Source organism: Balaenoptera physalus (assembly GCF_965194825.1).
Source record: "Balaenoptera physalus genome assembly, chromosome: 3".
Classification (NCBI taxonomy): Eukaryota; Metazoa; Chordata; class Mammalia; order Artiodactyla; family Balaenopteridae; genus Balaenoptera; species Balaenoptera physalus.
Genome location: NC_138890.1, coordinates 85,911,049 through 85,923,133, shown reverse-complemented (window position 1 = coordinate 85,923,133; position 12,085 = coordinate 85,911,049). Strand labels below are relative to the sequence as shown.

The 12,085-nt window shown below is 40.4% G+C and overlaps 1 protein-coding gene across 1 annotated transcript in view; it reads left to right on the top strand.

The window, feature by feature from the left end:
* Positions 1 to 12,085, top strand: part of REEP5 (receptor accessory protein 5) — a 42,256-nt gene that overhangs the window by 15,890 nt on the left and 14,281 nt on the right. Inside the window, exon 3 of the mRNA XM_082455830.1 lies at positions 8,816 to 8,954. Coding sequence (XP_082311956.1) covers positions 8,816 to 8,954 — 139 coding nt within the window. The remainder of the gene's footprint in view (positions 1 to 8,815; positions 8,955 to 12,085) is intronic.

Sequence of the window (12,085 nt, the reverse complement as noted above, 5' to 3'; positions counted from 1 at the left end):
CTCTAAAATACCTTCCTTTTGCCTCACAAAATTATTTAAACCCCTGGACTGTCCTTAGTTTACATGATTTCGTTCTAATAAAGTACTCAGGGGATTTGCAGTTTAGTGGTGCCTGTGGGTCAAAGCATATTTAGGTTCTCTGAACGATGACTCTTAATTTGGGAGGGAGAGGATGCTGGTAGCCCAGGACTGTATCTGCTCAAACTTTGGTGTCTTCACACATGTTTAATGCTATCCTTTGGCCATTTTTAGTTCGTGATCTTGCGTTTAGAAAAAGCAGCAAAGAAAGAAATAGATGAGCCAACAAGGTAGAGGCAGCCAGTACCAGTCTCTGGCGCTGGGTGGTCTGGACAAGGGCTGGCCAGTGGTTACCTCCCTATCAGTACCAGTCCAATACCAGCGTCAAGACTTTTGGCCAGTCCTCCCCTGTAGCATGGGCCTGAAAAATGTTTTCAGCAGCGTCCAAATTTGTTGCCATTGACCTGCAAATAGGATTTTTGGATTTCAGCTAACCCTTTACTCTCTGTAGCATTTGGGATTTGGAGAGTGAGGTACAATTAAAATTCACGAGTAATTCCCTAATCACCCTTTAGCCTTATTAACAATGCTATTAATCCTTTACCCATTCTACTTAGCCAGAAGGACTGGAGTGTTCTTATTGCTCTTTTCTTTTTAATCTCTTGCCTCCCTATGATAATAATAAACTATCACCACCATATTATAGTTACTACCTAATAAGGTAATATTTCTGAGTGCTTACCCTGTTTAAGTGCTTAACATGTATCAACTAAGTTAATCTTCACAGCAACACAATGAGGTTTATCATCTCTACTTGACAGATGAGCACACTGAGGCCCACGGTCATGTGTTGGGTTGGCCAAAGGTTCATTCGGTTGATGAATACGTTGTTCAATAAAGTTCTTGGTGAAAATGAAAAATGTGTCTACTTAAAACCAAACGAACTTTTCGGCCAACCAATACCTAGTAAGTGGTAGAACCAGGATACAAAGCTGCAAGCCAAGAATGGTGAAATGATGTAAAGCCAGATGAGCATTGGGAAGAAATGAAGGGAAAAGCCTGGCTCTTTCATAGTTCAGTGTAATTAATAATTTTTTGATAGTTTGCTTTGTTTAAGGAGGAAATCAGAATGAGTCAATTGCATAAGATAGGCTGTGTGACTTTCTTTTCTCCCTCTGTGTCTTTCTGTGTGTATTGAAGCCCTTTTAATTCCCTAAAACACAATAGATTGTGTCTGATCATTGTTAGAGAGGTTTGTTTGTTAGAAAATCATGAGCTGTTTCTTCAAGAGAGAAATTAAATGAATGTGTCTGATGTTCACTTTAGTGTTTGTTTTTAACAAAGCCCTAAAGAGATGTTTTTAACAAAGCCCTAAAGAGAGACCTAGTCTCATAGGAGAAAGTAGTTGTATAAAGTCTGGTGCCCTGTGTTTTTTTTTCCTTCCAAACAGAAATATTTTTCCTCACTTTCATTATTAAAAGTAGTACATGCTATATATGTATAACTGATTCACTTTGCTGTACACCTGAAACTAACACAACATTGTAAATCAACTATTCTCCAATAAAAAATAAAATTGTGCATGCTAGTAGACTCACAGAGAATAAACTAGTGGCTACCAGTGGGGACGGGGGTGGGGTGGGGCAATATAGGGGTAGGGGATTAAGAGGTACAAATTGTTAGGTATAAAATAAGCTACAAGAATATATTGTACAACACAAGGAATATAGCCAATATTTTATAATAACTATAAATGGCATATAACCTTTAAAAATTGCGAATGTCTGTACTGTACACTTGTAACTTATATAGTATTGTACACTGGCTGTACCTCAATTAAAAAAAATAGCACATACTCATTGTAAAGATCTTAAAAAAGTAAAATTCTGCAATCCCAATACTCAGGATTAACTGTATACAACTTGAAATATATATTTCTGAATACCATTCTTGGTCTGTAAACACATACAAATATATATCTTTCTTTTTTCTTTTAAACACAAAATTAGTAATCTCTTTTGACACAGCACTATATCTTGGACATCTTTTCCTGTTAATATCCTTTTCAAAGGCTTCAGAATATTTCATTGTATGGATGTACCCAAATTTGTTTAAACAGTCCGTTCTGCCCTTAAAAAAATGTGTAAACACATGCTTCTATAATCTTTTTTTTTTTTCTATAATCTTTTAGCTTGAGTTGAGATTCATTTTAATATCACTCTTTCCTCTTTGAACTTCATTTTTTGTGTCTATAAAATGTAGAATTTGAACTAGTTCTTTAAGATATCTTCCAGCTCAACATTCTACAATTTCTGATTTGCTCAGTGAATTTTTAGAACTGCTAGCTGCTCCCGTAATATTGCCAACCATCTTCCTCACTCTAGGCCCATCTCCTGCTCACCCAGGCCTTGCTTCCTTTTGCCACCTGCTTGAGGGAGGTGAAGCTCTGCGTCTAGGACATGGCAGGTGGCTCAGGAGAGAATAAGGAACCACAGCTCTGGGCTTAGGTGGCCAGGCTTTGGGCCAGTGGTGAGAATGTGGCAGTAACAGTGGGCAGAGAGCAATGTAAGACCGTGGTGCCCGTCTTTTGTGAATGTATCCTTCCCGAACCCCTGGGAGTAGTTCTGAGCCCAAGGTCACTGCTGACACCTGCCATTTGAAGACGAGGTGGCACTAGAGAGATAGTGGCCCAGGACTGTGGAGAGAGTGGTGGAATTGCTGTCAGCTGCTGTTGGGACAGTTCCAGAGCTCCTCTAGGATTGAGCTTTTCTTCTCTCTTGGCTTCTCATTCATTGCTGGAAAGGGGTAGCCTCCCCTCTGGCTATAGCTGATGGGACCCAAATCAGTCATTTTGATTTTCTGTCCTAGAAATGACATGATGAAGTGGTACTGAAACTGGAACTTGGAGCTGGTGATTCTGAAACTTGGCTGTGTGTTAGGATCGCCTGCACATGTTCCTAAAAGCACATACCTGTGCTGTATGTGGTAGAGAGTTTGAGTCACTAGATCTGAAGAAGGACCTGGGCATGTATGGTTTTTAAAAGTTCCCAAGGTGGATGTGGATCATCATCTAAGTTTGAGAACCAGTGGACCAGCAGCGGTGCCCAGCCTTTTTGGCACCAGGGACTGGTTTCGTGGAAGACAGTTTTTCCACGGACGGGGCGGGGGATGGTTCAGGCGGTAATGCGAGTGACAGGGAGTGATGGGGAGCGGCAGATGAAGCTTCAGTCGCGCACCTGCTGCTCCCCTCCTACTGTGCAGTCCGGTTCCTAACAGGCCACGGACTGGTACCCAGTCCACGGCCTGGGGGGTGGTGCACCAACTCAGAATACCATCCTGTTCACTTTTTTTTAAAATTAATTAATTTGTTTATTTATTTTTGGCTGCATTGGGTCTTCATTGCTGTGCGTGGGCTTCCTCTAGTTGGAGCGAGCAGGGGCTACTCTTCCTTGCGGTGCATGGGCTTCTCATTGCGGTGGCTTCTCTTGTTGCAGAGCACGGGCTCTAGGCGCGCGGGCTTCAGTAGTTGTGGCTCGCGGGCGCTAGAGTGCAGCCTCAGTAGTTGTGGCGCACGGGCTTAGTTGCTCCGTGGCATGTGGGATCTTCCCGGAGCAGGGCTCGAACCCATGTCCCCTGCATTGGCAGGAGGATTCTTAACCACTGCGCCACCAGGGAGGTCCCATCCTGTTCACTTCTAATGATACCCCCACCTCGAGGAAGCAGGATAGAGGGTGGAATGGTCCTTTAGGAATCTGGATGTTGAGACTATGACCTTTTCTCCTGTTTGCTCTGTGCCCAAGTTAACCTTTCTAAGCCTTGATTTTCTCCAATAGAGGACTCTGGTCCCTTCCAAAAGTAAGATTATGAACTCCTTTTGTATTTATATTTATGCAATAAATATTTAATTTATTAGCTGCCCACTTAGCACCAGACGCTTTGCTAAGTGCTGTGCAGTCGGGTAGTGAGTGGTTCTCCCAATTAGGAAAACAGCTTGGGATAGAGAAACAGACACAGGCTTTGTTGGAGTTAGTCTTGGGTGTAAACCCAGTCTCTGCTATTGCAGCTGGGTGCCCTGTCCATGTTATTTTTCTTCCCTAAGCCTCAGTTTCTTCCTCTCAAAAATGAGAATAACGTTACTTATTCCATAGGGCTAGTCTCAAGGTTACAATAAATAATTTTTAGGTTCCTACCCTTCCCATTCTTTAGCTTTGCCACTTTGGCTAAAGACCAAAAACTACAAATGACCTTAAGGATAGAGATTGCATCTTAGGATTTCTTGAATCCCCTGTGTTGCCTGAAAAGTTGATACATCCTCATTCTGATACGTGAGTTGAAATACCATTTAGCATAGGTACATGGCAGTAGACCACATTGTCAAAGAATCACCCACGTGCAGAGGGCCAAATTCGAAGGCTTCTCCACACCAACAAGCAATTCTCAGATGCCAGCAGAGAGTCCAAGAGTTCAACTCAGTTCTGACACTTTCTACCCGGAGATAGAATCAAATTCCACAGGTAAAGGGCTCAGTCCAACAAGACTGCCTTCCATTTCAGACACCAGTAACAAGCCCGCGTTGTTAACCTGTGCTTCTGACCAGCTGGCTATAAATCTGAGGTCCCGACGTCCCCCTCTTCAGGTTCAATTAGAATGGCTCACAGAACTCAGGAAAACCATTTACTCACTAGATTACCAATTTATTATAAAAGGAAACAAATCAATAGCCAGATGAAGAGATACATAGGCGAGGTCCCAAACAAAGGAACTTTTGTCCCCATGGAGTTTGGGGTCCAGCACAGTGGCACAAGGAAGCATTGTGGTTCCCCAACGTGGAAGCTCTCTGAAAAGGGACAAAAAGCTGTCCTTTGGGGTTTTATGGAGGCTTCATTACATAGTCATGACTGACTAAATCATTGGCCATTGGTGATCGATTTAACCTCTAGCCCCCTCCCCTCCCCAGAGGTCAGCGATGCGACTGAAAGTTCCAGCCCTCTAATCACATAGTTGGCTCCAGGGACATCCAGCTCCCCTCCTTATGTGCTTTATAAAAGTCACCTCATTAACATAACAAAAGACACCTTTATCCCTCTCAACACTTCAGAAATTGCAAGGGTTTGGGGAGCTGTGCAGGAACATGGATGAAGACCAGATATATAGGAAAACTATATTTTGGTCTTTCGAATGACCAAATATTTATTTTGCTTATAAATCACAATTTTGCATCCACTCATTTGGACAAGAAAGTATATACGTAAATAGCATTCAGAAAATCCCAGTATTAAGCTCTTTTCTTCTCTTACCTCTTTGAGTCTTAGGTTCCTCAACTGTACACTGAGTGGGTTAGATTATCTTTTACGTTCTTTCTTGTTCTGACTAGCTTATGATGTTATGACATGTAGACACATTTTAAAAAATGAACATTGTGCTATTTTAAATTAAAACTAATTAAATGCTTCAATAATAGAAGTTCTATTTAAAAAATCTCTTTACCTTAATGAGACTCTGTGATCTTTTCCTGTCTTTTTTCCTGGGCCTTGCTTTTCTACAAAGTTGTGTTCAATATATGTGTTCAATTTTGAGTTCTTCCTGCTTTTCAGTGTTACTATAGAGTGTTCCAAGTGTATCAGCATGGAAACTTTTGAATTCATATTGTTGATAAGTTAGGGAGCTTATTCCTTGAAGGACTGAACTTGAACTGTTAGAGTAATTTTTCTGTTTTTGAATCTGTGGATCTTGACTAACATCTTAAAAATAATGACATAACAGTCTTCCAAGGCAATAGAAATAAAAGCAAAAATAAACAAATGGGACCTAATCAAACTTATAAGCTTTTGCACAGCAGAGGAAACCATCAACAAAATGAAAAGATAGACTACAGAATGGGAGAAAATATTTGCAAATAATACGACCGACAAGGGATTAATTTCCCAAATATACAAACAGCTCATACAACTCAATAACAAAAAAACAAACAACCCAATTAAAAATGGGCAGAACCTTACATAGACATTTCTCCAAAGAAGACATACAGATGGCCACTAGGCACATGAAAAGATACTCAACATCACTAATTATTAGAGAAACACAAATCAAAATTACAATGAGGTACCATCTCATACCAGTCAGGATGGCCATCATTAAAAAGTCCACACTGGGCTTCCCTGGTGGCGCAGTGGTTGAGAATCTGCCTGCCAGTGCAGGGGACACGGGTTCGAGCCCTGGTCTGGGAAGATCCCACATGCCGCGGAGCAACTAGGCCCGTGAGCCACAATTAACTGAGCCTGTGCGTCTGGAGCCTGTGCTCCGCAACAAGACAGGCCACGATAGTGAGAGGCCTGCGCACCGTGATGAAGAGTGGCCCCCACTCGCCGCAACTAGAGAAAAGCCCTCGCACAGAAATGAAGACCCAACACAGCCATAAATTAAAAAAAAAAAAAAAAAAAAAAGTCCACAAATAACAAATGCTGGAGAGGGTGTGGAGAAAAGGGAACCCTCCTACGCTGTTGGTGGGAGTGTAAATTGGTGCAGCCACTATGGAAAACAGTGTGGAGATTCCTCAAAAAACTAAAAATAGAGTTGCCATATGATCCAGCCATCCCACTCTTGGGCATATATCCAGATAAAACTATAATTGGAAAAGAAACGCATATCCCAATGTTCATAGCAGCACTATTCACAATAGCCAAAACATGGAAGCAACCTAAATGTCCATCAACAGATGAATGGATGAAGAAGATGTGTGTGTGTGTGTACACACACACACACACACACACACACACACACACACACACACACTGGAATATTACTCAGCCATAAAAAAGAACGAAATAATGCCATTTGCAGCAACATGGATGGACCTAGAGATTATCATACTAAGTGAAGTCAGACAGAGAAAGACAAATACCATATGATATCACTTATATGTGGAATCTAAAATATGACACAAATGAACTTATCTACAAAACAGAAACAGACACACAGAGAACAGACTTGTGGTTGCCAAGGGGGAGTGGGGGTGGGGAGGGATAAATTAGGAATTTGGGATTAGCAGATACAAACTATTATATATAAAATAGATAAACAACAAGGTCCTACTGTATAGCACAGGGAACTACATTCAGTGTCTTGTAATAAATTATAATGGAAACGAATATTAAAAAGTATGTATACATACACATATATATAACTGAATCACTTTGCTATACACCAGAAACTAACACACTGTAACTCAACTATACTTCAATAAAAAAATAATAATGACATAGAATGGAATTGAAAATATCAGTGGTTTCATAAATGTTTGTTTCAGTTTATATTTGTGTGTGGATGTGTGTTTGCTGGTTAGTCATGGACTGCTTTGGTTCCCAAAACTAAGACCTTAAGTGAAATATAACTATGTATCCCCTCTGCCCAGGATGGATGTGTAAGAAACAGTTTTTATCGTAGTGATAACTTTAAAAATCCACTTAAATATAAATAGGTAAACCATATTCTATACTAAATAAAGCACAGAGGGGAAAAAACCTTACGTGTGAAGGGTATACATTTGTTAGTTCTTTGGTTCACATGCTTGCCTACGCTTTTCCTTTGGCCTTCTGTTACATCAGCTAGCTTCTACCTGAGGAAAGCTAAAACACACACAGTCCACATGTGAGAAGCCATTATTTTATAATTAGCTGCCTTCAGTTCATTTTATGATTGTGTTTATTCTTGATGCTCAAAGCAGCATTCATTTCATCACTCCCTCCTCTCCTTTTCCTCATTAGCAGTCATCTCATTCAGCTATAACTTTTACCCCCTCGTCATCTTCTTAAAACACTCATGCAGGCACACACACCTACACCCACGGCTACTTCCAGTTAATTCAGAGGCGTTCTTAGGGGATGACTCAGCATGATTCATCAGCCTGTCTCTTTGGTGAACCCGTGTTACCAAGTAGCCAATGTATTTTTAATAGTTAACCCATCGCATAGGCCAAACAAGATTCAGGTTTCTTCTAGTTTACTGTTGTAGTCCAGCTCAGGTACGATAAGTATCCAGGCATGTATCAGGATAGGATAAAAAATTATGGAATTGAGGTTTAGAATGAAGGGATTCCCAGGACTGGAAGAAATTCCTGTGATGCAGAAGTAAAAGAAGGTTATTTTAAATTTAGTTCTATTCATTTACAGAATGAATTTTGTTTAAGCATTAGTTGATACTGAGAAAGTCATATTATTAACCGATAAGAGGAGGAAAGGTCACAGCCTGAGGATCACGTAATGTCAGTCGAAACCAAATGGACACCATGATGTTTGTTTTCACCTCTTTGTAATGAAGTGTGTTGTGAACTTTGGACAGTGCCTAAACTATATTCCAGAAGGTCTTTTATGGAATGCCTACTCACCATGATGTACTTCAGTTATTAAAAGTGCATAAGAACTGAGTTACATGAGTGAATTATTGATATATCCCTAGTGGCAGGACCCCACTTGAGAGTGGGGATTACTCTAGTTCGCAGTCATTGGTGGTGTTTCCTGGAGCCTTGGTGGAGACTCAAGCAGAGTGGAGATCCAGGGGACAACTGGTGCTGGTTTCTCTGGTAACCAGAGAACTGGTAACAGCTAGTTATAATGGCTTGTCCTGACATCTCTACATTGCTGCCTGTTTTCATGTTGTACTTTTGCATCTAGTGACATGATGCATGCATTTGCCTGAGTTTCTCAGTTGGTGTTGGAGGGCAGCTGTGAAAGTATAATGTTTGAAAATGTCTCATTGAGATCTTACTACATGATACCCTTGCTTTTGTGTTGCCTTTCAGAATTAAAGCGATAGAGAGTCCAAACAAAGAAGATGATACCCAGTGGCTGACCTACTGGGTAGTGTATGGTGTGTTCAGCATCGCCGAATTCTTCTCTGACCTCTTCCTGTCATGGTTCCCCTTCTACTACATGCTGAAGGTACGTTGGCTTTCCTGAACTGCCGTTTTCTTCCATCTGTGTTTTTGCTTTGCTCCCTACCCCTGAAATAAACTCCATCTCAGGACCTATATACAAGGAATAGGAACAGATGCTTGAATGTTGGACATCTGTGGCTCTGCCTCAGATTAATAAACAGGAAGACAGGATTCAACATGTCTAACTTATTTTGTATATTGTCTTGGAAACAGCCAAAGCAATTGTGTCTTTACAATGTGTTTGATAATAATAAAAGATGGAAATACTGTGAACTAGCTCAAGCATTGCTCTTTGCCAAGATCCTATCTTCATGCTCTGTTGTCTGTGTTTGATGCGTCAACATTGTAAATGTTACCAAGTCATCAATTATTCACAGTGGTGTGCTGGAGTCATTATTTCTGGAAAAAAATACTTATTAATAAGTTTGGAAAAAGCAGATGTGAAACGGGCTCTCTGAGGAAGTCATTTTAATAACTCTGGCAGGTGCAGTAGTCTGGGATCAGCCCTGCCACGCCTTGTGTTTGCCAGAGAACTCACCTCGGCTACTACTGTGTGAGGAAAGGGAGTAGGACGTTGAACTCGTCCCTAATGGCACCTGTATCAACTCCAGCCTTGGCCTCCAAGGCAAATGACGATGAAAAGTTTGCATCTTTTGATGGATAGAGTGGTTGGTTCTTTTTCTCTAAATGGGACAGACTGTCTTCAGTTGATTCCTCAGGTGTCTTCCGTGGAAGAGGCTTGCTTCCGGTTAGTTGCATAGGATGTAAATAGTTCCTCAGGTTCACTGACCCAGACTTCCTAAGCTGCCAAGGGTGGTGAGTGCAGCTCTTATGAATTCTGGGTCCTCTTCTTTTCCCTCATACTCCTATGTATTTGCTTTAGTAAGAGTTACACATGACATAGTTTAAAGACTCAAATAGCTCTGGAAGAGTTTTGAAGATCTGCACTCCTGCCCCTTATATTGCCCTTCCTTAAAAGCAACCGCTGTCCCTTCATTTATGACAGATTATTTTGTCATTTACCTCTGTTTCTAACTAATATCCTTGTTTAGTTACCTTTTAATTTTTATGTTTTACACGTTAGCTCTTTTATTTATTTATTTATTTATTTGACTGGGCCAGGTCTTAGTTGCGGCATATCTGGAGGATCTAGTTCCCTGACAAGGGATAGAACCTGGGCCCCCTGCATTGGGAGCACGGAGTTTTAACCACTGGACCACCAGGGAAGTCCCTACACATTAGCCCTTGATTCCCACCAGAAGATAAGGATTTGGCTTTCTTTCCTCCTTCCTCCCTGCCACACATGCAGGCTTGATAGTAATAAAAGATGTCCCCATCTTCCTCAGGGATAATTTTGGTTAGATAAGGCTTCACTGCTTTTATTATTATGACTTGTTAAGCACTGTTTAGTTGGGCCATATAGTATATATATAATGTACATGCAGTGTTAACTGCAGTTTTTTAGTTTCCCAGGAATCAATAATTGTTTCCTTATTTCTATTTTTAGGCCTATTTTGAGTGTCCTTGTTGTTTTAATTTGTCCTAGTGTCTACATTTCTATTAACTTGCTTTTTAAATTTTCTATCTAAAGAAATGTAGTTACAGGAAATTAGACAGCGGAAGCTCTGTCATCCTTTGGCCTCCTTCCCCACAGCCGCCACCACGTTGATATTACCTTGATTTTTAATTCTTGGTAATTATGGATATATTCTTTCTTTTCCTCTGGCCTTACCTATTTTTCAAACATATTTATTTGTATTTTCCTTCTTTCTGGGAGATTTTCTCAATCCAATCTTCCAATTTTCAGTTTTGTTCCATTCTGCTGTTTATGCCATACATTGTGTTCTTATTTCAGCTGTTATATTTTTCATACCTAGTAGTTTTGCTTGGCTCTTCCCTATGTTTTCTTGTTCTTCTTTCATGTCGCTGTATTTCTTTTAGTATAGCTGTTTTTAAATTCTTGGTCGTTCACTTCTAAAATTTCTGCTGCTGATAGAATCTGTAGTTGATTGTGTTGTCTCTGTTTTGAACTGGTTGTACTTTTCAAATACCTTGTTATTTTGGCCTGTAAGTTCCTTCTCCTCCAGGAGTATCAGCTATTCCATCGGGTGTTAGAATGGAGGAGGCCACACCCTGATCCATGCTAGTCCATAAGCTCAGGGCAGGGGTGTGTGGGTCCTAGGGTGGGGACTCCCAGGCAGCAGAAGAGCCACAGGTGATTACCCTTCCCCCACTGAACAGCTCCTCAGGTGCAGGTGTCACCCTTTCCTCCCCAAGCAGCGCTAGAAGCAGCTGCTCCTAAGTTGGAATTCACAGCTCTAGGGGTTGGAGCAGGAGGGCTTGAGGAGGAACTGCCCTGGCTACTTAGTCCCTAGCTGTTCTCCCCAGTGCCTCACAGGGCAGGACTTCTATGCCAAAACCTCTGTTTTAGAAAAAGTATAGGAGAATGTTTTTTAACTTGGAGGTATAGAAACTAGACAGAAATTTCTATATGACAGTGGGCAGTATAAGCAAAGATAAAATCATGACAGACTAGGAGGATGTATTTACAACACTTACACCAGATAAGGAATTAATATCCAGAATATATAAAAACATTTACAAGTAAGAAGAAAAGGAGAAAAATGAACAAAGGTTATAAATAGACATTTCACAGAAGAGAAAAAAATATGCGTAGTCAGTGATCTGGGAAATGTGAGTTAAAATAGTGAAATACCATATTACATTTAAATACCTGCTCGTTACATTGGCAGGTGTTTAAAAGGTTGAGAATATCTGGTATTGGTGAATATATTGGGAAATGGATGTGTGGTGGTAATGCTATAAATTGGAATAGCCTTTTTAAAGGAGGCTTTGACAGTTTCTTGTCAAAATGAAAATGATACTCTAGCAATTCTAAGTATCCATCCTAAGGAAATATTCACCACGCATAAGAGAGCTGCATAAGGACATTTATTGCAGCATTTTTGGTTATAAATAAAAATTATTAAAAAAAAACCCCTGCAGGGTCCGTCAACTGGTAACTGGTAAAATGAATTAATAGTACATCCATACAAGTTAAATGAAATGAAATCCATTTGTAGAGATATAGAAATTTTGCATAATTCATTAATTATAAAAAATTATAGAATATTA